We start from the raw sequence: 26,443 nt of genomic DNA, 5'->3' as shown, positions 1-26,443 counted from the left end.
AGAGACATGAGTGTGTGATTTATGGATTCATTGAGGCGTGTTGGAATTGGTAGGGGGGCCGGAGGGGGGGTAGGTGATCTATGACATGCACTGTGCGGTGCCAGTCTTTATAAGCCCTGACACCTGAAGATTTGATGACGCAAAGGTGAGATACACCAATTCACATATGACTCATATTCATCGGTTTTGTCAACCGTCTATCCTTCTGGCCTTTCAAAACCCCGACAAAATAACATGATGAATTGCTATGAATATAAATGGGTGAACTAAAGCCCATGTGAATTGCAAAACACTCTTTCATTATTCGTAGATCAATGATTCATAGATCATTATTGTTCATAGATAGAAGCGCTGACGTTTAAACCTGGTTTGAACGGGAAGAAACAAACACGAACATAATAAACTGATTTCAAAGACAATGCATTTTATTTTGTTTGTTTTAATTTAGTTTTTTAAAGATGTCTAAAACATTTGTGTTGGAACCATCTGCTATAGCCTCTAAAAGAAGATTGAAAACCCAAAGTGCTAAGTAGTTACATTTCAATGGCTGTGTTAGTAAGAATTGTACATTGAAAAATCTGTTCTGGTGAAAACACATATTAAACAAAATGGACAGTTATTTGTTAAACCATATCAAAGGATTCCCCCCCCCATGATTGACATTACAGGAAAAGGGGATTTTGACACGACAAACTAGTTTAACTTCATTTGCATAAAATCAAAGTCCTTAACATAGTTGTTCATGTCGGCATCATAAACATCAGCACACTAAAGTCTGAGGCAACACACCAGTAGAACGTCACACTTGAACTACATGGGTATCTATTCAAAACCAATACAAAAAATAGTGCCTAATGCAAAGTAAGTTTTGCCAATGACTTATTGAAAACAATTCTATTCGTCACTGCATGTACAAACGCTCAAGTCTAAAAGGATCACACAGTTTTAGAGTTAAACACAATTTATTCAATGCTTAAATAATTGCTTTGACCATCCAGTGTGTTGTCATACAATAGTCTAACTTTCAGCTACAATCAAAAAAAAATGCCTTTATGTGTCCTTAATGTGTGTATGATTGTAACAAAGGAAATACCAAAAATCAAATGCCCCAGTTTTTCATTGAATACCACAGCAGCCTTTTGAAAACCAAACTCAACACACTGCTACACAGACAGTTAACAGTGGACAGAGACTCCTACACCTTATAGCCAATACACACAACACAGTTATAATTTAACAGCGAGCCAGCCTACTAGCGTTTACATTCAGCTGATTTCTTTCCCATAGCAGAAGCTGCCCTTCAGTTTAACATAGACAGACAAGACATTAGACCCTCAAGAAGCGATAGAACATATTTTTTCTTTGTATGGTTTACTCATCCCCAAACATGATCAATGATTTAATGGTATCATTTTGAAATCGAAAATATAAAATTGGTGACAAATTTTAGGGCTATATGTCTACACGGATAAAGGGATTTATATTTAATTTTGAATACAGTGTTTGCAAACTTGTAAAAATTGTACTCAAAATAATGTGAACAGCATGCATGAAAATATGAATACTCTAAAAGGATTTAATCCATTCCCACATCGGGAATAACTGAAATTTGCTTTTTTTTGTGTGTGGAAATTTCCTGTTAAAATTGAATCAGCTTCTTTCATATACAAACATTATACCTGCTATAATAATTAATTGTACAAGAACATGTGGAAATTTCACTCAAATCTTCCTTAAAAGTGGAACCATTTCAATAAATTTTGAAAGCACTTTGAAAAGTGAGCTCACCTCAGTGCGTTCTCTACCTGTAGCTTATCCTTTTTTTTTTCTTAAGAATTTTACACGTTGTAAATTTATGTACAGAAAAAGAGTCTCGTCTAAGTTCAGTTTTTAAAAAGAAAGGGGGGGAAAAAATCAACCCAAACCATTTACATCCTGATAATAATGGGTCCAAGAAAAAAACTATAAGGCGAGTGTTGAAGTGTCAGAGGTGTTCTGCTTTGTGTGATAGTCCCACAAACTTCCCTACGATTCTTCCACCACTGGAGCATTTTGTGCCATATTTGGACACAAGGAAGTACAAGTTTGGTTGCACCAGTGTGGTTGTTGTTGTTGTTGTTGTTGTTGTGATATTTCTGTCTGTCGTTTTTATTCGGTTGGTACAAACAAACAGCACTCCATTAAAGCCCCCAAAAAACACACCATTGGACCAATGGCACATACGGAGTGGAACCAAGCGGGAAGGGGAACCATCTTCCTCGGTTCCACGGACAGGAAAGGGAGGGACCTCCGGGTCTGTTGATTGACAGGAAGTGCATGTTTTCCCAATATGCATGCTGAAGTGGAACAAGGCTTCTTCTGGCTCGGTTCAAAGCCAGCGAAGGAGGAGAAGCTCAACCAGTGGAGTACTCCGGCACCCTCTTGTTCTCGGGAAACATGTCACGTGGTTTTCTGCCCACCTGGAAGACACGATGCAATGTGTTAGATGATCGCAGGAGATCACACGAGAAAAGTAGTGTTTAAAGGATCTGGATCTGGGTGATCAAATCAACATAACTGCCTCTCCTGGCTTCACTGAAACATCTGTTAACAATAACATTGAAACAGTATCCTCCTTTAAATGCAGTTTTTTTGTGTTCATAGAGAATCAAATAAATGGACTGTGGGCAAACAGTTTATCGACTATTTCACGGTTAGTTTATATCTTGTATTGATGAACAAATCTGTTAGCAGAGTATAAAAACAAGTATAAAAGTATAAAAACTAAACTTAGCGATAACAACCATAACATATTGCGTGGTTCTGTTGGGTTTTAAACGGTCTAAAGTCACTCAATGCATTCATCTTGTAGTGTATAAACAGAGGCAGGGATCTGGCTTCACCAATGGGATCACAATCTCTTTTGTTGTGCGCTCGAGTCCTTTTCACGTGTGGGATTTGGCGGACAAAAAGAGACACAGACGCCGTCAGCGGGACAATGCCACCGCAGGTGTGTTGTGATTACTAGGCCTGTTTCTATAGTGAATATAATTGACAGACAAACAACACCCACACAACAATATGTGTCTTTGTGTGACAGGTGCACACACGCACACGCACATGCACACACACACACGCACACGCACGCACACGCATCGCGTGTATTTTCCCCAAGTCCTCCTACATCCACAAACATCAACACAAAACCCACAAAGACACACACAAACACAGGGCTGACAAAAGCTAACTCAGCTAAGTCAGTGTTAAAGCTGGTGAGGGGAGTGAACGGCTGAAATACAAAACACAAGTGGACCATAGCTACAGCTGCAGTTGAGAGCAGCAGATAAAGGTATATTGGAGATACCGGCCACTCTCTTCTCTTTAGTGGAAGATGTCCTTTTGGTAATTTTACAATATAGATGAGCGGAGGGGAGCTCCATAGCAACATAGAAACAAAGGCTAAAGAACGAAACTTTTTTGCTTTAGCCCAACACAGACCGTAGCTTGACAGATGCAAAATTTTGAATTTCCACGATCCAAAATCGACTTGGGTCTCAGGGCCCTAGTTAGACTAAGGTCTAAAATGCAGACGTCAAGGCACAAAGTCAAAGTACTTTGTGGGCGGTTTTCTACGGCGCTGTTGCTATTACGACGGCGAGATGAATGAGATTTGTGCCTCCTCGATGGCCGCAACTGTGGGTCTATTTAATGATATGCGGCAATACATTAACAAACATCATTTGTTACCAGCATTGTATACATTATCGTTATCGACTTGTGTTCATAATATGCATGTGTCCCCCCCCGTTAACATACATCGCCATGGACTGTATTATGTGTTACGTGTTTAGTTTGCGTGTGTTTAAACAGATGGGTGCGCACACACACGCGCACCAATTGCGCCGGGCGCAAGATAGGGCCCTCAAGTGTGCATGACATTAAAACAATATGATTCCATTTATTTTCTGGGTCGCCGCTACAAACAAAGATGCACCAAAACGGGCACGGCGTGTTGCCTCGGGCTTGACGCTGTTCTAGAGCTGTCGGACAGGCGCTCACCTGACAGAAGACCACCATCACTACGAGTTGAGCTTCTTCTCGTCCTTTCTCCTGCCGTTCCTGGTCCCCTCCGCCTGGGTTGGGAGGAGCAAACAAGACAATCCGGAATAATTACGACTTGAAAGTTGCTCTCTTATGGGGTCGACGGTAGAAACGTGAGATCCATCACTGCAACAAAAGAACACCAGAGTGAAACCAGATTGACCAAACCGGAGTGGTCCACACCGGGTTTGCCTGAAACCAGATGTATGGAGCAGAAAGGAAGCTAGGATAGCATTTTTGGGTTTGAAACAATTTTGTTAGCAATCTATGACCCTTAAGCAAACCCAAACAGTAAACCAAAGGTTAAATAGTACTGTTAGTATAGTATAACATTTAAAAATAACATGAATTCATATCTATAAATCAGAGGGACGGCATTGTTAGCATTAGTTTAGCATGACAAAAAAAAAAAAACATTGAAGGATTCCACAGTGGTAAAAACACGGTTTAGAGAAGCAACACGGGTATCCATGTTGTTAGACACTGAACACAGAGAAAGACCACAGCGCCCACAGCAACCAAGACCACCACACGCCGCTCCGAGGCCGCATTCCAAAAGGCCTCTGGAATCTATCTAGCCACCAGCAGCGGTTTCAAGGAGAGATGATTGAGTGTTTGTCATGTGATCAAAATCAAAGCCTTCACTACGGCTCTGTGAACAATTCAGTGTACGTAAGGTTGTTGGTGTAAGAGCCGGGAAACACATCTAACGTTTCCGCTTATCCACGCAGCAATTTGTCTCCCTCCTCCGGTTAAAAAAAACAACCCCCTTCCCCCTGATGGTCCGAGGGTTATCGCTCAACGAGAGGAGTGAACCATCTCAATCATCCCCTTTGAATGTCAAACTCAAACACACGGCCAGCCCCTCCTCTGGATCGCTGTACTGTTGCCGTGCCAACCTCTGACTCATCCATGTGCAACAGGGAGCTATGCCAGCACTGTGCCTGATCCCACAGCTCCGAGGCTCCTCCCAGGTTCTCCGGTATGGGGGAAGTCACGCGTCGGATGACCTTTCGGATGACCTGGAGAGCCGGAAAAGGTTACGGACAGACACAAGGACGCGGTGATTGCTCGGGGGGGGGGCCTGACATGGTGACAATGTTCAACCGCCTTGTGAGGGGTAACAGAACGATTCAGGGCGGAAACGTGGTTGTACGTTACTTTTCTAGTGACCAGGTTACCGTCCTCGTCGATGAAGTGCTCCTCCGTCATCGACTCGACCGGAACATTTTTAGCTTGTTCTCCCTGTAAGAGGATGTAATTAAAAAAAAAAAAAAGGGGAACACAAAGGGAAGTACATCGACCGGGATATAATACGTGCAAACCGCAACCGATCACCACACCCACCACTGAGAAAGGAAGATTCAGATTAGTAGTGAGGGTGAAAGTTAGCTGTGAAAAGAGAGGCGTCCCCACTTTCAAATGGTAGAACAGCAAATGTTTTGTTTTTTCATACGTGTATCAGAACACAGACACACACCGACGTCTATGCACCGTGACATCCGACACGTACAGCTACAGTACATTATAATCACACATACGTACGCGTACTGTACACAGAAAACGTTGGGGGGGGGGAAAAAGAGCAGCTTTGGAAACGGAGCCATCAAAGTGGTGGAAATAAGCAAAAACAATTGGCCACCGTGACGGTAAGCATGACCATTGTTTTTGATCTAAGAAACAAACTCACTTTAAACCAATCCAAACCAACCACAACAAAGTCAACGTAGGCCGGGAGCACCCAAAACCACACCAAACTAGTGACAGCCCCGCCGTCCCTCTCGGTGAGGCCGGGTACCTTCAGAATGACCCGACGACGGATGATTTTGGTTGTAATCGTTCTTTCCTCATCGGGCTCACTGCTGAATTGCTAGTGAGGAAAGGCATTGTGAGGTTATGATGGAAAGACGCTTTGAAAAAGGTCAGCGATTAAAGTGGTTATTTGAGGATTGGTACGATTCGGCTTCATTTGGTTCACTGTTTTTTGAGAATAAAACACAAAGTTCTTGTTTTTTTTTCTATGTGAGTTTACGATGTATTAAAAAAGGGAATCCACGTGGCTCTGAATCCACGATCTCGTCGTGCCTGTAAAAAATATGGATTACAGAACTGGAAAAAAAAATGCTTTCAACAAAATAATGAACTTAAAAGTATTTTGAAAGTATTTTTAAAGTAGTGTACATTACACTTTGTCATCTCGAGGTGCGACAACGTCGCCCCGTCCCCATCGACTGCTGACCGTTACCTGGGCTTTTCTCTCCGTCGCCGGGGCTCCGTCCGTCCTCCTGCCGTTGGCTGAGTCGTGGGACCCGTCCTTGGGCGAATGCTGTGATTTGTCACCGTTGTGCCGGGACCGCCCTGATTCGCCTCTGGACGAGGACGTGACGGAGTCGCTGGAGTTTTCTTGGCTGCGGGTTCACGGGTAAAGCTTAAAGCATGACGCATTGAAATCAAGCAAATAGCTGCTAACACACAAAACACCCAATAGTGAATCAAATCAAAAGCGCTGGCACGACGCAAACAATAATGTACGTTTTCTAAAGCGGAAGAACAGTCGTGATTACACTGTGAAACATATAGAGTTTAATAAAACAGATAAATCGCTGAAATTTATACTCTGCTTATTAAGGTACTACAACAAACCTCACCCACAACAGGGAGAGGTGAGGAAGTCACCGATAGATAGTTCAGAGATACCGAGATAGTTCAGTGATGACACTTGACACGTTTACACAACAACGCAGCGTACAGCCTACAGAACGCGGGGTCCAGAGGCGACCGCCGAGGCGTACCTGGGCTCGTGTCTGTCCAGAAGGTCCGAGCTGAGGCTGCGGCCCGGCGTGGGCGGCTCCACGCGGACGCTGGACGTGTCGCTGTGCCAACCTGGAAGTGAACACCGGAGATCTTTTTCTGCCTGTTCCACTTGCCTGAGAATCTCCTGAACCCTTGCCTCGGTCATTTCCTCGCCCTCCTCCTCCTCCTCTTCCTCTGAGCCTCCTCCCTCCACCTCCTCCGCAAGAGAGCCCAGCGCCTCCTCGGAGAGCTCCTCGCTCACCACCTCGTCCACGCGTCCGTCCTCCGCCTCCTCCTCCTCTTCGTTGGAATCGACGGACCCGACGGGCCGGCGCTCCGCCAGCGCCTCCGCCCAGGGCTGGTGGAGGGGGGGCGGCGGGTCGGTCGGCGCGGCCTCCCCTGCCTCCGACGGACCCCCCCCCTCTCCCTCCACCACGCCCCCGCCGTCACCTACCTGGACGTCCCCCGCTCCGCTCTGCTCCCCCCTCCCCCCCCTGTCCTGTACCCGGGCGTCCCCCCCCGCGTCCCCCCCCCCCCTCTCCCTCTGCGTTCCCTCCCGTGGCGCGCGTCGTCTCGGCGACCGCTTCCGAACGAGGGGCGGGGTCTTCCGCGGACCCGTCCGCCGCTCCGTCGCTGCCGCCGCGTCCTTCGCTCGCCTCGAGTCGTCGCCCCCCCGCCGCCGCCGCCGCCGGCCCCCCCGTGCTCCTCCGCGCCCACAGCCCCCTGCTCCGCGCCCACAGCCCCCTGCTCCTCCGCGCCCGCCGCCTCCCCCCCCTCGGGGGCGTCCGGGCCGGGCCTCCGCAGCCCGGCCTCGCTCTGCATCCCGCCCGAAGCCTCCTCGATCGTCTCCAGCCTCGCGCGCGGCGGCTCGCACTCGTCACACTCTTCCTCCGTGGCGAGAGTGACCTCCCTGCGCGTCTTCACCACCTCCTCCAGCTTCTTGGTCACGTTCTCGATGCCCCTGCTGAGCCTCTCGTGCTCCGGCCCCCCCCAGAGCGTCAGCCCCGCCGCCGCCGCCTCGCCGCCCTCCGCCCTCCTCGCCTTCTCGGGCGACGAGCAGGACGTCACCGAGGACATGGAGGACAGCGAGGGCGAGGAGGTGGAGAAGCCCATCTCGATGTCGCTCCTCTCCGGGGAGCAGAAGATCTTGGGCGGCCGGTGGTCGAGGAGCGGCGCGTCCTGGAAGAAGAAGAAGCAGCCGCCAGCGCCGCCGCCGCCGCCGCCACCAGCGCCGCCGCCGCCGCCACCGCCGGCGGCGTCCTCCTCCTCGCTGAGCAGCAGCCGGTCGTTCAGAGCGATGTGGGGTTTCCGGACGTTGCGGGCTTGCTGCAGGGGCTCCGGGAGCACGAAGACCGGGAAGGACAGCGCCAGCTCGCTGGGCCTGGGGGGGCTACCCTCTCCGGACTCCCGGCTAAAGGGCCCCGCCTCGGGGCTCCAGGGCAGGGGCGGGGATGGGGACGGGCACCGGCCCGCCCCCGGCGCGGTGGGGGTTGGCGCGGGGGCCGGGTGGTGGTGGTGGTGGTGGTGGTGGTGGTGGGGGTGGTGGGGGTGGGGGTGAGGATGGGGTGAAAGGGCGGGGTTGGGGGTGACGGGGATCTCGGGGTCCAGGAAGTGGGGGTCGGAGTGCAGTGTGGCGGGGGACTGCAGCTCCGCTAGGATGCTCTGATAATCTGTTGGTGACAGAGGGACACATGGAAGAGATGGACGCACGCAAAGCCAGAGCCCCCCCCCCACACACACACACACACACACACACACACACGCACACACACACACCACAGGCACATGACACACGGCGGAAAGCGGCGGGACACACAGAAATACACACACACACACACACACACACACACGCACACACAAATACATACACACACACACACACACACACACACACACACACGCATACACACACACACAAATACACAAACACACACAAACAAACACACACAGAAATACACACACACACACACACACAAATACACACAATTGGAAGCACCAACACGTATGAGGTAAGACATGGACAAACGCCACAAACGGCAAAAAAAAAAGACGTGCGGTGAGCAAGGCTCGTATCCAGGCAACCACTTGGTGACACCCAGGGTGCCGCTGACATCACTACTCACTCGTCCCTTTACGCTCACAGACACACACACACACACACTCTGTGTGTGTGTGTGTGTGTGTGTGCCGCATAATCACCTCTCCAAGGGGAGGGACGGTACGGATGAAACACAAAAGAGAGATAAAGACCGAGATGGAGTGAGTGAGAAAGCGGGGCTCTCTTCTACCACCGAGTGCACCACGCACCACACATCATCAGGTTGAGTCATCACCGGAGAGCGGGTTCGCCGTTCCAGTTCGGAGCGGTTCCACAGTCGTACTTAGTGAAGCCCACGCTGAGCCACGGCCAGCGACTACGTTAATCATAACGCTAATGACTAATGAGATGCGCGAGTGGAGTGAGTGACTGCCAATCAAGTGGGTGTTTGGAGACTTTTTTTGCTCACATGAGAGGCGGTGATGAGAGATTCGAGGGAGGGAGGGAAGGAGAGAGGGAGGGAGGGAGGGAGGGAAGGAGAGAGGGAGGGAGGGAGGGAGGGAAGGAGGGAGGGAGAGAGGGAAGGAAGGAAGGAGGGAGGGAGGGAGGAAGGGAAGGAGGGAGGGAAGGAAGGAGGGAGGGAGGGAGGGAAGGAGGAGGGGTGTTGGAGGGACAGCAGGGAGGGAAGGAAGGAAGGAGGGAGGGAGGGAGGGAGGGAGGGAGGGAGGGAGGGAGGGAAGGAAGGAGGGAGGGAGGGAGGGAGGGAGGGAGGGAAGGAAGGAGGGAGGGAGGGAGGGAGGGAGGGAGGGAAGGAAGGAAGGAAGGAGGGAGGGAGGGAGGGAGGGAGGGGTGTTAGAGGGACAGCGGGGAGCTAGATGAACAGCTCCATGGTGGACGGGTCAGTGCGGGCGGGGGGACGGAGCAGGGCGGGGCCCGCGGGGGCCGGGCAGGCGCAGCGGCAGGCGGGGCAGGGGGGGAGGGAGCAAGGCGGGGGAGAGGAGGGCGCGGCGCCGGGACCGGGGGACCCCGCCGCGGGCGACCCCACCGAGAGGGAGGCCAGGGAGACGGCGGGGGAGGTGGGGCGGGACGTCCCGGTGGGACGGGCGGCGAGGGCGAGGGAGGACAACGACGGGGTGAGGGTGAGGGCGGAGGTGGAGGAGGGTGAGGGTGAGGGTGAGGATGAGCGGGAGGGGGTGGCGGCGTCCCGGGACGGAGTGGGGGTGGGGGAGGGAGTGGGGGAGGGGGAGGGGGAGGGGAGGGACGGCGACGGCGTGCGGGACGGAGGGGCCGACGCGCAGGGCGAGGGGGAGGTCATGAAGGGGATGGGGGAAGGAGGGGGCAGCGCGGAGGAAGAGGGGAGAGGCGCCGCCTGGCGGGGGGGGTCCGTGGGCGGGGAGCCGGGGCTGGGGGACGGGGCAGGGGCCCCGAGGGGGGCCCCGAGGGGGGCCCCGGGGCGGGCGGGGCGCGCCCGGGGGGCCAGGTCCAGGAGGGACATGGAGGACTGGTAGCTGGGGGAGCGCTGCGGCGGGTGGGGGGGGTAGGGGGAGGAGGTAGGGCGGGCTGGAGCGGCGGCGTCCGGTTTGCGTCCGTTGGCCCGTGAGCGTTTAGTAGTAGGGGTCAGGGGGATGATGATGTACACTATTAGGGGGGGGGGGGGGGGGGGGGGGGGGGGAGGGAGGGAGGGGGGGAGGGGTGGGAGGGGAGTAAGTACACCAACAACGAACACACAGAGAAGTGACAAAAGGTGAAATGAGCGCAATGGAAAGTAAAGACGTGGATATGAGTCGATGAGAAACAACAAAAGGACTGAATGAATGATGGCTTCAACGGTGGCTTCGGATGAGCAGTGAGGGTGCGATGGTGATGATGGAGGGGATGGAGGCGATGAGGAGGAGGTCAAGGATGAAGCACACGTTGAGGGGGCAGGGGGTACCAGTTACAGCACACAACTCTTAAGATGTTAAGAGCAGCTCTGGGCTGTTACGAGCAGGTAGGACTACCGCCGGAGTCGACTCGATTTAAGGGAGGAGGATGGCGGAGTTGGAGGAGGAGGAGCAGGAGGAGGAGGAGCAGGAGGAGGAGGAGGCAGGAGGAGGAGGTGGAGGAGGAGGCTGGTTTTTCGCAGAGGAAGAGGATCTCTCATCTATCCAAGGAGGGCTCAGAGGAACCGGAAGGGAAACTAAGAGATCTGAACTCAAACAAGAGCTACAGGTCAACGGGGTCATTGACACACATACATAAGTTGTACATCTAATCATGCATGAGGAGAAAATGAACAGATTACAAAGAAGCAGGTTCAACTAAAGGTCAAAGGTTGTTTAAAAACAGGTAAAGCATTAAAACATGCACTAAGCCCATGGCATATTCACAGTCAGTGTCTTAGCATAGTGAGTGAACAGGGTCAAATTGATATTTTTCTATAGGCATTTAATTCTTTGACATTTTTCCTTGTTAACCTTAGATTAAAATCGAATTAACGCTGATCTGAATTAAATCAATCAAAAAAAGGTGAATGAGTTCCACAGTGCTACATAATTTGAACTTGAAGTGCATGCTATTGTTATTTTCGTTATGCTGTGACATAAAGGCAAATAGGTATGAGGAAAACTATATTAGTTGGGCGACTGAGTTTTAATCAACGGCAAATCCCAGGTGTAGGGAAGGGTTTTTAGGATATCAGAAGGCCAGTTACCCAGACAGGGATAATAACAGTTCAAAACTAACAGCATTGTGTTAGGCTAGGGCCAGCAGGGTAAAACACCATGGACTCTATTATCCCTAGCTTGGAAAATGGCCTTGGCACTAGTAAAGTAGGAGGGAACAAAAACAGGGAGTGATTTACAGGGAGAGGTAAGAGGTCAGCTAGATAGAGCTAAACTTTACCATCAGCCTGATCCCGGAAAACCGCGTTATCATCGGCAAAACATCTTGTGCCTGAAATGTTACCATAGTCAAATATCGGGCCCTCCAGTAAAGTCACAATATCCATCCGATTGACTTTGGTCAGCACTGCGGTTAAGGCATCCGCTGTCGAGGGGAAGGAAAGAAGAGAAATAAACGGGATTAAGACATTGTTCGTTGACGCCACTGAAGAACACGATGATCTTACAATATTAACGCCAGAGATTTAACTTGGAAGAGTGTGAGGAGGCAGTTTGCTGTTCTAATGGGTCTGGTTTGACCTAACAAATCAATGGAAATCTTGTCTTTCAGTGGCACTGAAATCTAAAAAGGGAAAAGGCTAAGTTTCCTTCTGCTCAGGCCCAGACAAGCAGCAGCAGAGAACTTGTGCTACTTGCACATCATGAGACCAATATAAAGTGCCAATGTATTGTTGAGTAATGTTTTAAGAATAGATGTAATGTATTCAGAATTGATGAGGGCATGAGAGCATAAGCAGGCAGAGGCAAGTACATGATAATGATAGATTGATTAGAGATGAAAAACGCGACCTAGATACGATTCCAACGGCCCTGAGTACAGCCAAGAGAGGGACTTGGTAATGTAATGTAACCAAGCTTTTGCTTTCCATGTTGTCGCACTTTTTAATCACGCTGCTGACGCTATGCAATGGCTCCTGATAATGATGAGATAATGTGAATGAGAGCTCTCACGTGCTCAAGAGAGAGAGAGAGAGAGAGATAGAAAGAGAGAGAGAGAGAGAGATAGGGTATAAGGGGAAGAAGCATGGCCTTACTTGTGGCATTTTTCCCATCCCGGCTGACCCATTTCTTTAACAGCATGAAGCTCTGTGCTGTCAGAGAGTTGGGGTTATCTAGTCTTATGTGGTTGATCTCATCCACAGTGAAATTCATCTCCCGTGCCAACTCTGCAGTTAAAACACACACACACACACACACACACACACACACACACACACAGACAAACATATATAAATTAAGTTTGGAGGATACAAGGTTATAAAAATGTTAAATCGATAATAATGTAATCGAATAAAAAAAAAGCTGGCCGTCGTGACCCAAATACCATTAAGAAAACGATGACCACATAAAACAGTAAGTATTTCAGGGAACATTCAAACATAATTCATCGACTAGTCTCTATTATTGTGGTCTACAATGAAGCGGTGCACAAAGTACTGCCTCGGCCTGTAGATGGCACTGGCGATCAACCAAAAGTGGGCTGCGTTTCCTCAGGGGACCTGGCGGTGTAAGATGGAGGGTGAGGCAGTGTGGGGACGGACAGAGCGGACACCACGGCGTGGAGAGCCTGACCTGTCCAGCTGAGGCCGAGGTGATCAGCGACGATGGCCATGCGCAGGTCGGTGCGCTCGCAAGGGCTTTGGGGACCTGGCGTGGAGAAGAGGACACCCGGTAAGATATGGAGTCCCATCCCACTCTCTTGCTAAAGAGACTGCTACTATTATGTCAAGAGAGAAAAAAGTATGTATTGTAATGTTTTCTGTTTATTTTTCTGGCCACTTGTGTTTGGATTTTTGCTTTATAAAAATGCGTTTGATGCATTTGTCATTATATGTTTACAAATTTTTGGGTGTATGCAGAACCTCTTTGCAGACATTTGTGAACTTAATGTGATGTATATATTGTCAATATTACAATTTAAACGTTCCCAAGGTTTTATCCCAAAGTGGCAAGAAAGATAATTGGTCTGACTAGACGTATGAGGACTAGAATGTGTTCATAGGGCAAGTGGTGCGTCGCTGTATCTATAGTCTATGCAGGCAGTAACTCTAAAAAGAACACACACAAAACAAATGCAAACCATGACTGGGAACAATAGACTCATGTAGTTCCTGCAGACTGCGGTGGCGGACCTTACAGTACACTGCTACGTAGCATGCGGACAGCCTAGTGTGTGTCAGTCACTAACACATATTAATACATGACAATTGACATCATGGGGGCAGAACAGAATATCTTTTTTTTTTTTTTTTTTTTGCTAGCCACCCCGTACAGACAGACGGACAGACTTTGGGAGTTGTCAGACAACAGACGTGGCTTTGCCAGAGAGAACCAGTGACTATTACTGGCATGCTTACTCTACTGGGATATTGAAAGGGTTTTGGGGAAAAGGGGGTAGAAAACAGAGAATCTAAGGACAGTACAGCACACAGTACACAGTACAGAAATGGCATGAAAATGAAATTTAAAATGACAATCTACAGTCTGAGCGTAATAATACTATAAACACGCCACAGGCATTCCAGTCAATCCATCATTTAAACGATCACAACGATGTCATGCAACTGAGAGTGAAATATATCAAATATACTATATATATATATATATGTCAATATAGATGTATTTTAAACATAGTGTGAAAGTTTTACAAACTAGGCTTGATCTCCGCGACGGGGGGCGCTCGAGACCCCGTCAGTCCCTGACTGCCCTCCTTCCCACCAGTCCGCCTACTCCTTCTGCTCCTCTCACTGCCGGAGGCCCTGTCCGTCGCTGCCGCCTTTGCCCTAACGGACGCGACCCCGGCCTCAGCCCTCGAGCCTCTACCAGACCTGGACGAGCGTGAGGGCTGGGAGGGCTGGGAGGGCTGGGAGGCATCCGACAGAGAGGTGCTCCGGGAGGTGCTGTCTTGCTCCGACTGTTCTGTCTGCGTCTTTTTCTCCTCGTCTGACAGCCAGTCCATCAGCTTTTGGGTCTCCCCGCTAAGGCCCTTAAAGTACTCAATGCTGCGCTGACAGAGCTCGCTAGGGTTCTCCTGCCTGTCCTGTCTGCCCGCTGTCTGCTCTCGGTCGACCTGGATCTTGTCCTTCAGTGGCAGTCTCGAGGGCAACTGTATGGCGCCCCTCTCTGTGGCTAAGGCCCTTGTGGGCTGAGAGGTGACCTGAGCTGACGTGAGGGAGCAGGCGGCGCTGCTCTGCTTCTTCACACCCTTGATTGGTATCCTAGACCTGGGTTCTACTTTGGCGACCGCCGGCTCAGCTCTCTTCCTGACCTCGGCCTTCACCACTTGTTTGGGCTTCTGCTTGCCTATGGCTGTCCCCTGTGTGTGGAATGACCACCCTGACGCCTTCACCGGAAGCCTTGATTTCGGCTGTTTGGCCTCGCTGTCCTTAACTGTTTGACTCTTGGCCTCCTCCTCTGTCTGACTACAACTGCTCTTTTCCGCTGTCTCTGGGTAGCATAGGGCTTCTATCCTGCTGGCTTTCTGCAGGGTGGGCTGGGAGGACGACTGCAAGTTAAACACCACACTGCCACACTGAATGTAGTTGGCCTGAACACTGGAGGACTCTAGGTTATTGTTGTTGTTGCTGTTCTCGGCAGGGTACTCCTGTCTCTCTACCTTGGCCTCAGTGTGTCCGCTAGGCTGGCCCTCGGCCCTGTGACCCTCTATGCTGATGTACTCTGGCACTATTTGACCCTCTGCCACCGCAGCTTTACCATCGGGGAGATCCCCTGAGTCTTTTTTCACAGTTATGGAGGCCGCTATGCCCATTTTAATGGGCGTACGCAATTTGGAATCGACCTTAGAGGCTGTAATCGTGCACGACGAGGGCAGTTCGGCTACGCCTTCACCGCTGGGGGCATCGGTGCCGGTACAGCCAGTGCTAGTGCCATTGGCGCTCTGTGCATGGCTGCATTTTGCGGCTGTCGCTGCCGGTGTTGTTGGTATGGTGCTGCTGTCTGTGGTAGTGTCTATAACCTTCCCCTCTACTGTGCCCCTCTCCCCCGCTGTGGATTGAGAGGAAACCACCCCCAGGATCGGGCCCCCTCTCCCCTTGTCCCCTGTTTTAGGGTCAGAGGAATGCTCACCAATCTGGAAAAACTGTAGCCTCTCCTCAACAAAGTCCCGCTTGCTCATGTCAATAGCACCACTGCGCGTCATCTCAAACATCTTCCCCTCGTGGAAGGGAAAGGGGTTTGGCTCGCTAGTTGGCGTGCTCTCGTCAGTCGGAGTTCGAGCGGGCGTCGTGTCTGGTGTGGTGGCCTGAGACTTGTCTTCCACTGATAAACCAAAGGGCTTGGGGTCTTCCTCTTTTGCTTTGGAATCAAACACTCCATCACTGTCACTCCCTTTGGTTGACCAGGGATCAAAGTCAAGGCCTTTTGTGGCGACAGTTTTAAAGGTGGAGTTCAGTTCCTCTTCGAGCTGGTAGCCGAAGTAATTCTCCCCAAAGTGCGGCCTGTCTGGGTGTCTTCCCTCAAGGGTGTAATCGACCTCCTCGCCGTCGCCTTGCTCTGACGTGCTGGCCTTTGCTTTTCCACTATCCCCTCCTTCTTCGCACTTCTCTTCCTCTATGACCTCAAGCTTGGACTGACTGAAAGAGCGGTCTGTCGTTTTGCAGTCCATCGATAGACTAGATGTTTTGGGATCCTCACTCAATCCGTCGTCCTCATCCTGGAGGTCATACCCGTCTAAAGAGTCTATCTCGGTGGCATCAGTGTCATGGGAGAACTCTGCAGTGGTGGCCATGGAACAGTCGGTGATGGACTGGTCATTGCCATTTGATTCAAAGTCAAGCTCCTCTCCTTTTACAACACCGTTGACGTCTTTACCGTTGTTGTTCCCATTTTTCTCAGCCTTTTTGGGCTTGAGAAGTTTGTCCCCCTCCTCTTTCATCTTAAAGGTGTACTTTTTGAGGGGGATTGGGTGAAAGACGGACTCGTCGTCGCTGGAGTCACTGTCATCAGCTCCAGGGGGTACAGGAGAGGGAGGCTGGACCCTGATAATAGGCTCGGCAAGGAGGTGCCTATCATGTTCCTCTTGGAGATTCACCTCCATCATCTCCGTCTCTGCCTCGGAGGAGACACAAGACCCTTTCTTTGGAGGCTCAGACTGCCCTGCTTCTATAGGAGGAGGAGGAGGAAACTCGATGTAAGCTAATCTCTTCTCTGACTTTGACTTTTGTCTTCCGGCGTCTTGTTTTTTAAGGGCAGTATCAGAGGACAATGGCTTGTTCTTTTCAGTATGTGGCTCCTTGTAGATGAAGGTCTGTGCTTCCTCTTCCTCAGATTCCTCTGGCACTGAGCTTTGAATACCGGTCATAGCGGCCATCACATAGTCGTCCGAGCAGGAGGTCTCAAAGGTGATGGGACTCCTAACAGAGCTGTCCACCACATAGGTTGTAACCTGCTCTATAGTGTCCTCGCTACCTTGAGATGTTGGCTGCTTTTGCTTGACAGAGTAAAAAGCACCCCTGGTCTCATGCACAGTCCTACTTTCATGACTTACAATCTTTTTGTATGTACTAAGCTGCGCTGTTGCAGTTTCTTTCTCATATTGCTTTCCGACCTGGATGCTAACATAAACTGGTAAAGGTTTAATATCTTTAAATTTCTCTGTGACAACAACCGGAGTAACATTAGCCAAATACTCAATTTGGTCACTATCAACACCATTACACACTACATTTGACTGGCTACCTTCAAATATATCAGTAGATTTTCTTACTGGTGATCCACTGGGTGATGTAATGGTTTCAGAGCCACTTTGCATCCGATTTCTAGCTAAATTAGGTATATGAGACCCAACAGAAGTACATGATTTAACAGTGGATTGGCAATTCTCTGAGAATTCAGAGGATATTTTAGCAGGAATTTGTGATTCCGAGTTTTTTTTTAGACCGCTATTGCTATTTGGGTTGTCCCGCACTACAAGTTCTGTGTAGATAATTTTCTTTGTGGTCTCCTGTATATGTGAGTCGCGATTATTGCCATCTTTGATGGCATCATGAATCATGGCACTAGATAATTTTGGTGATTGGGGTTGAAAGTTCCCATTTCCCCGTTTCTCCCATGTCTTGAATATGTTCTCTGGTTCATTATCACTAGAGTCATGTTTGGGAGAGTTGGGCTCACCAGTGAGACCTTTTCTCTGGATCCCTGGACTATCTGAACCTTTAGGAACATTGGGACCAGTAAACATCTGATATACAGGCAGCTTACTTTCTTGTAGCTTTCTAATTGGAGGATTTGAATTTGGTACCCGTTGTGGAGACTGTTCTTGCTTCTGAGCCTCTTGTTCAAACTTGAGCCTCACCGCACTAACTTTGGAAGATGACATTTGAAAAGGCTTGGGGGAATCACCTGTGCTACCCTGTGATGATGTATCTCCCTGTTGCCTTTTGTCGGAATCAGTATACTGTAAAAGAACTCTCCTCTCTGGGCTGCTGGGTAAGCTGGCACATTTTCTATCGCTGGAGGTGAATCTCTCTCTAAGCCTTTCTCTACTCCATTCCTCCCCGCTAGCTCCATTCCTGTAACCTGACCGCTCAGGACTGCTATGTGTAGAGCTAGGCCCGGATCGTGTTTCCCTGAAGTCTGATCGACGAGACTTCTTCTCTGGAGACGAAAGCTCATCGTTAAGCTTTTCTGTTTTATCACGGAAAAATTGAGACACTTCACTGAGCTTTTCCTCTGCTTCTTTCACAGTCCTGTCAACTCTGTCTTCATACATGATCTGCTCTCTGTTTTTATGTTGTGTGTCATCTGACACTCGCATCCAAACAGAGTGCTTTGGGCTACCAGGCTCCGAAGAATACTGCAAAAGGGTCAGTTTGTCAAAGTTGTCCTCAACATTAGCCATTCTACCAGATTTGTCAAACACATTCCTTGATGACCTGAAGACATATTCTGTTCTTGGGCTACTCGGTCGACCCTCTGAATTATTGGTACGATCCGGTGAGTGAAAGTGAGACCTATCTCTGAGGTACTCTTCGGTGTCAGAATGAGATTGGTCAAGTTTCTCAGAGAGGAGCATTTTTTCTGCAAAGTTATACGACCCTCCTCTAAGCTCTGAAGACTCATCCTCGTTGTACTCTACTGACTGCTGGCTAAGTAGCCTCAAGGTTTTGTAGGAGTCATCTGCGATGAGCTGTGCTGAACTAGGGCGGCTGTCTTCCTCCTGCGACATTGGTGCGTTCACTCTTGAGGAATCAAAATAGGCTGGATGTGATTCCTCAACCTCATCTTGCTGCCTGTTTCCAGAATAGAAGTGCATTTCTTTCTCTGGGTGGTTCTTAGTCTCTCTGATGAAGACCTCAGTGGGTTCAGTTTTATTGTTGCCTTTCTCGATGTGAACTTCAATAATTCTTTCAACCTTAGGTTTAGAGTTAATTCCCTCCAATACTCTATGTGACGCCTCCTCATTACCAGCCTTATGCTCAAAAAGTCCAGCAATTTCTCTAGAAGGGTCCCTGCCTGACTGGAATGCTTTCATGATTTCATGAACAGACATAGTTTCCTCACACCGCTCTGACGGTACCTCTTTGCCTGGAGGTTTATGGTATACCATCCTGGTCGTGGTTGTGATATGAGTTTCCTCCTTCACCCGCATTCCTTTCCCCATCGGATCTTCCTCCGGGCTGATCTTTATTGTATAGCCTTTGCTCTGATCTGGCGATGATGCGTTTTTATTTGAATGCCCTTTGGCCTCAGAATCAATGTACCTGACGTTATGGGGATCATCCATCACAGATGAATTATTATCTTCTGGGGACTCATAACTCCTGATTACATGAACAACCTCAGTCCTAGTTTCTGTGATAACTGGAGGAATGGGAATGTCCTGAAAAAGGGCTTTTGGGCCCATTCCCTCCGCACTTGGAGGTGCTGAGGGAGTCCTTTCACTCCTGGTTTCAAAGCCGCTGTCTGAGAGTGGACTTTTGTCTTGTTCATGTAACATATCTTCAGGAGATTCCAGAACTGTGTCAGCTCCAAAAAGGACGTCTGCAAGCTTGCTGAGCTCTTTGTCTGAAGCAGAGGAGCGCATGTTTGACGGAGGCATTTTCAGTTTGTGCTCCTGAACTGCCATGGCAGGTTTCAGGACACGTTTCTGCTTCTCCTCGCCTTCCCTCTTTCTCTCATCTCCTTTACGCTTTGATTCTGGTGTTTTCGAGAAAGAGTTGCTACCAGCATCATGAGCTAGGTAGTCAACCACTTTTGCTAGACTGAAATCCCTGTCTACTACAGTCTTTGTTTTGATTTGAGGTACTACAGTCTCATATCTCGGGGGATAGCTCCAGTTGCTTGCTGGTTGCTCAACAGGTACCTTTGCATATTGCATGTCATCCAAGGAAGTCCTTGGCCTACCATCTTTGACTGTATCTTTTGTCAAGATCTCGTTAACTTTGACCAAATCTTCCTTTACCTTCTCTACTATCCTATATGGCTCCTCGTCCTCTACCTTAGCCTCCTTTGGAGAATTTGTTTGAAATCCTTTGCTTGCTTTGGAAGTAGGGTCTGTTTGCAAGATGGCGGACATCCGTATTAAATCCTCTTTCATTTCAGCGACATCCTTCAGAATCTCTTGGCTAGAAGATAGTGCTGACGAGGCTGTTGATTTGACGGCGGCTGGTGGTATACCGAGAGAGGACTTCGCAGGTGAAAGAGTTTTGGCGAAGGTTGACTGCGCTTGAGGGTTACTCCCCTCGGCAGAGCCTGCTTTACGAGGCGAGAGTAGGGCAGCGGCCGACCTTGAAATCTCAGGGAGCTTCTTAAACTGGGGCTCCGGCAGCACATTTATGACTGAATAAACTGGCACAGTCATGGTGCTGGATGTTACAGCATTGGTCGAGGTAGGAGGGGATCTTAGCGAAGCATACAGGGAACTTGAGGACCGAATTGACTGATACGAGGACGACGCAGAGGAGGACATGGACTTCAGTGTACCATAGCCGGCAGAGCAAGAGTTAAATGTCTTTTCAACCTCATCAAAGGCTGCATTGACGCTTGTTGTTGCTGCATTGGTTGTTGCCTGTATCCTCTCCTGAAGACTGCTGGCGAGATGAGACGTAGGGGATGAGGAACGATAATGGTGATTGGGTGACACTGTTCCGTTGATCAAAGACGCTGCACTGGGAGGGTTATTGTTTTTAAGTGGTGAGGAGAGACAGGAGAACATGCTTCGTGAAGGACCTGATGGATCTGCGGGGGACCGACCAGAGGAAAGTCCGGGAACTGTTTTGATGGGAGACGAGGATGATACCGAGGCACCAGAGCCCATCACAGAATTGTACGGCAGGGACGGACTGTACATGTTATAGGAGGACTTTGGAGAGCCTGGGGGTGTCATAGCTAAGCATGACCTATCCAGAGGAGAACTTCCTCCTCCAGTGGTTATGGGGGAGGTCCTTGCAGACATTGCTGCCAATCCTTTCACAGATACAGGGTCTGGGGCACTTTTTCCTGGGGAGGCCAGTAGATTCGAGGAGACTGGTACTTGGTATTGGGTCTGTTGCACAACAGTCTTTATTGGTGAAGAAATTGTTCTATAGGAACGGATGGGGGAGGCCATGTCACTGGCTGACTTGACAGAAGAGGCTGGTGATCCAGGGATGTTTGTCTTGATGGGGGAGGCAGAGGTGATGGACCAGACAGATTTCAGTGGAGAGGCATTGGGCGTGTTGGAAGATGAACTGGAGAGGGAGCCAAACCCAGTCTTGGCTTGGTTAGGGACGGCGACAGGAACAGCCGACCACGCCTGATAAGATCTCGTTGAAAAGACAGGTTTGTAAGGGAAGCTAGAAGGCTGTGTTCTCGGCGTGCTTCGATCAGTTGTTTCTTGAACAAATAAGTTAAATCAAAAGTAACAAAAATTGTAACGTAAAATTGAACGAAAAGTAATTTGAAATAAAACAGAAAAACCAGAAAGAGAAAGTTGAGTAAGTCAGTAACAGAATTGATTGAATAAAGTAGAATAGCTTTAGCTGTTTGTGAATTTATATCAACAAATGGTAATCTATTAAAGATAAAGTATAGTAAGATAAAGTCTATTAAACAATGAGCATCTAAAATCAGTGAAACATGACAGAAGACTTGATAAACAATGGTGTATGTGCAGCAACAGAAATGCTTGACATGAAGGTGGACAGAATGACATGATCACCAAAATAATGACACAAATATTCCAATGAATTTCGATGCAATCGTACTTGCCTATTTGCCATAGTGCCTTTTACTGTACAATTTTGCTCAGAAACGATTGTGTCAACTCTAGTATTATATGCCAGAAATGACCCCACAAGTGTAAACTCGCTGATAAAGGCAAACTTCACGTTATTTGCTTGGTCATAAATTCTAATATTAGGTTGCACTTTACAAGAAAGGTACATTTAGCCATATCTTATAAAGTTTTAAACTCGCATGTAATGGGTTTTCAATAAATATTTGTAAAATCTGGCCCCTTAGCCAACTAACTGTGTGAATCAATAAGGGTTGTTAAAACTTCTTCTTCTAAAATGCACACGATAAATAAAACAACAACTTCAAAAAAATGTGTACCTTCTTAATTATACAATAAACAAATATGGGGATATCATATCCCATTACCTTTTGAAATAGCATAAGTGAAATAACATTTCACAGTAGGATATCAAGGGGGTGGGTAAGCTAACCGTGAAGTGCAACCCAGTAGCACAACAACTTCAAATAATCATGAAGCCATCTGTGAAATGGCCACTAAAAGAATGAAAAAACACCCCAAAAGGTTTTTTATTTAACATGAGTTGAAAACATGGTTGTTGTATTTTTTCCAAATGATGAATGAACAAATGGATGTTCCCCAAAAAAGAAACAGCAACACTTCAGCCACAATAGAGACAGTTGGACAAAATGAAGGGTTGGGCAAAGGAAAACACAGAGTTGACCATGCAAATGTGTCAATGGATGGCGTCTCATAATGAGAGAGGTGACCGGGATGGGATGAGTGATTCTCTATTATGCTCTGTCAGTTTAATATATATATATATATATATATATATATATATATATATATATATATATATATGTGAATATATATCTAATTCATACAGTACATCAAGGGATCATCTGCCACTAAATTAGAATTACGCTAAATCAGTATTCAGTATCAGTTGAAGACTTTAATGGAAACTCACTCGCTGCAGGGTCGGTCAGATAGCTGTATCGCTTACGCAAAGCTAAGGAGGCAAAGGAATGACGTCGGTCTGGCTTTTCAGTCTGCAACAAACAAAAAAGAACAAAAGATGTATGTCTTCTTTACAAATCTTAAATCCAAATTTTCTTGTTTTAATTATTAATAAATGTTGTATTTTTTTGGTATATATATATATATATATATTTAGTTGAAAGGCTCATGTTGAACCGAGTTGGGGTTTGGGTCGGTTGCTTGCATTCCCCATGCTGTTAGTACTAGCACAAGGGAGGGTACAGCAGTAAACATAACTCTATGATCCCCTCGATACGACTAAGGGACCATCTCTGCTTCCCCAAAAGGGGGGGGGGGGGGCACATTGCAAAGACACTAGAGCTAAAAGTTTTTATTGCTATGGTATACTTGCGCTTGAACGAGTTCATCCTCGCAGAGTGAGTGCGTCCGAGTATGTTTACATTTGTTCAGGTTTAAATGATGACGCTTAGCTTAGCATGTCGTCCTTTCTACTGATCTGTTGGGAGGACTGGTCGGAACTATGAGTTTCATAATGTAACTGTAAGAGACGTACGCTGGAGAGAAAGGGAACCTATCCACCTGTGGTTCTCCGTTTTTGGAAGATGATCAATGGAAATGGTGATTCAAAATAAAATAGAACTGTTCCCTTTTCATAAAAAAAAAAAGTCCTTCTGGAGTTCTGACCATGCAATTAAGGGGCAGCTAAACGCATGCTGGGGAAAATGCTTCAAAAAGTAGAAAACTAAGAATATTAAGCTGTCAAAAAATATATATAATTCCGTCTACGAAACTTCCTGTAGGTCAGTAGATAGCATGGAGACATGGTGAATTTCTGCTTCACACGATTATGGAAAGGGAGATAAAAAAAAATGAACATAAAATATAAAGCGAAGAGTTGATGTAAAAAAAGTCGATCTTCATAATAGGGTATGCGGACGATAACAATTTGCTTGAATCGAAATCAAATCAAAAAAAAAGGGACTTAATAATTGCCACGTCCACCAATGCAGCGAATGAACGAGGTCACTTTCCAGCAGCGGGGCTCAGCTGTGTGCGGAAAAAACATCTGCGGCAAGAAGCCTCGACACGGCGCCGGCACATAGAGAAACATTCTGTCGACGCCACACACGTTACTCATCACTGAAGCCAATAGGAAGCATAATAAGCATGACGGAGAGAGAGGGAGCAGTGTGTGTACGATGATGAAGAATCAATTTACCTCATCATCGGGATCAGACTCCACATCCTGTGGGGGGGAGGAGGGTGGGGAGTTCCCAAGATGCATTGCATAGGAGAGGAGAGAGGTGACAGAATGGAGAGAGCAGGGGTGGTTACAGTGAAGCGTGGAGGAGAGGGGGGGGGAGGAGGAGGAGGAGGAGGAGGAGGAGGAGGATGGGTAAAACAAATTCAGGGGATTAAAATGGAGCAGCAGAAGAGGCAAAAAATCTGGGAAAATAACTATGAGATTAATCAGTCGGTCGACAAGCAAAGAAACCACAGAGCAACGCAACGTCAGGAGCAAAACAACGAAAGCGACAGCGACGGAGTCACGTCAATTCTCGTGATCGACCAACACACACACACACACACACACACACACCACCATGAAAACTAAAAAAAACAAACAAACAAACCGACAAACAAACAAAGAGGTGCAGTCCTGGACATGGCTCCTTAGCGTGTGCGGCTAGCCGTGTGTGTGTATATACGTTGTGGGGTCTCGTGACTGGCACAGGGCTTAAAGACAGAGAAAAGACACGAGCAGCAGGCCGGCACGTTCTAGAAACCGAATGGAGTTCACCCGTGCCCTCGCTTGGCACGGCGGCTCACAATGCCTGCGCTCATTTTTTGGCGTTCATTTACATGAAGTGATGACGTGATTATGGCTGTGATCGGGAGTCATTCAAATGACTGCGGCCTTACCTTCCTGTGGGTTGGCAGTGTGATATTCAAATTGCATATGGACGTCTGGGGAACGCCCTTGGTGCTCTTGGGCTCGTTCAGAAACGACAGCCGGCCACAGGGCTCCTGGCCGATGTCTCTGATCTGTGGGTTTGGACCAGAAGCACAAGCACGTCGTCAGCCCCTTTTTTCCCGAAGCCATCCTGAAGCGTCCGAATAAACGCACGAATCCTGTCCGTGGTCTCGCGATATTGAACGAGGTGCAGGCAAGGCAAGGGGGCGCAGCAGCCCTGGTGGTGCATTTTGGAGGACGAAACGTTCTCTCGGTGTAATCACATCAATGGCGGGAGTTTGGTTCTTTCATACCAGCGATCTCTACGCTTCCTCTGGTTTGAAAACGCATGAACGCATGCCAATGATATGATTGCATCTCCCTCTGCCAGGGGTGAGGGAGATGGGGGGGGTAACAAGAAGAGAGCCGTACCTTAACGTTGAAGGGCAGTCGGTTCTCCTTGAAGGAGTAGAAGTTGAAGACCAACTGATGGCCACTCTTGGTCAAGGGAGACAGGTTGCCATAGCAATCGGCAAAGATGGGCTTGCCCTCTAGAACCTATGGAAGGGGAGAGGTAACAACTCGCTGAGTACAGGAGATTATAGGAGAGGGCGGTTGTTGCCGATAATTACCTTACCCTTTTGCCGTCAAGTATAGAATAAAACACTCTCAGTGATCTCAGAAACGACAGAAAACATGAGCAGCTAGTTATTTCCTAGTCTTCACCTATACTTATACTTGATCACATATTATCAGTGGTTTGCAGTATTCCAATCCTATTTTTGTATAACAACCGTTTCTTTTTTAAATTCTACTGTTTTATTATTTGATAATGGACTTTTGTCTCTTGATACATATGCGGTATTTATATTAACAATTCTATTGTCTCTTAAGTATGCATCTCATATCTTAATTGTATTTGCAAATTGTTAGTGGGTTGTTACATTGATACAGTCGAGGATGCGACAAAAATGGGGTATTCCTGTGGCCTACTTGTTTTGTCTATGTGTGCACACACTGGAAACTTGAAACTAAAGCCCAAAAGCTAAAAGCATGGCGCGCGCACCTCGATGTCCTTGCTCCGGGCCACCTCCTCAAAGTTCTCCTGCTGCTCCAGGGTCTTGTCCACCTTGTCGTCCGTCATGCAGAAGCAGCGCAGCCGCGACTCCACGGGGTCGTTCATCTTGGCGAACACCACAAACTTGGCCAGGTACGGCACGCAGATCAGCTCCCGGTATAACTGAGACGCTAAGCTCACCGTCTCAGGAATCTGGTGACAGTCTGCGAGCCAGAACCTGCAGAGCAGAGGCAGGCGGGGGTGGGGGGGGGGGGGAGAGAGGAGGAGGAGGAGTAGAGGAGAGAGGAGGGGAGAGGGGAGAGGAGGGAGGAGGGAGGAGGGAGGAGGAGAGAGGAGAGAGGAGAGAGGAGAGAGGGGAGAGGTAGGGGGGAGGATGGGAAGGATCATAGGAGAGAGGAGGAGTAGAGGAGAGGGGAGGGGAGAGAGGAGAGAGGAGAGAGGAGAGAAGAGAGGTAGGGAGGAGGACGGGGAGGATGATGGGAGAGAGGAGGAGGGGAGAGGAGAGAGAGGAGGAGGAGGGGAGAGAGGAGAGAGGAGGGGAGAGGGGAGAGAGGAGGAGGAGGGGAGAGAGGAGAGAGGAGGGGAGAGGGAGAGAGGAGAGGTAGGGGGGATGATGATGGGAGAGAGGAGGAGGGGA

The 26,443-nt window shown here is 48.6% G+C and overlaps 1 protein-coding gene across 1 annotated transcript; it reads right to left on the bottom strand.

Moving 5' to 3' along the window:
* Positions 1-943: 943 nt before the first annotated feature.
* Positions 944-26,023, bottom strand: LOC311372584 (uncharacterized protein; the record flags this gene model as incomplete). Its single annotated transcript, XM_084489569.1, has 18 exons — positions 944-2,459; positions 4,039-4,112; positions 4,965-5,102; positions 5,242-5,325; positions 5,879-5,950; positions 6,326-6,488; positions 6,873-6,963; positions 7,075-7,231; positions 7,489-8,052; positions 8,125-8,543; positions 11,795-11,938; positions 12,609-12,740; positions 13,147-13,221; positions 22,743-22,824; positions 23,994-24,020; positions 24,698-24,820; positions 25,161-25,286; positions 25,795-26,023. Coding segments are annotated over 17 exons (2,680 nt in total), but the record flags the coding sequence as incomplete, so codon positions are not given.
* Between the last annotated feature and the right edge of the window lie 420 nt (positions 26,024-26,443).

Source organism: Micromesistius poutassou, assembly GCF_964030765.1.
Source record: "Micromesistius poutassou genome assembly, contig: SCAFFOLD_2520, whole genome shotgun sequence".
Lineage (NCBI taxonomy): Eukaryota > Metazoa > Chordata > Actinopteri > Gadiformes > Gadidae > Micromesistius > Micromesistius poutassou.
The sequence above is the reverse complement of the archived record's forward strand: the minus strand, read 5'-3'. Positions and strand labels throughout refer to the sequence as shown.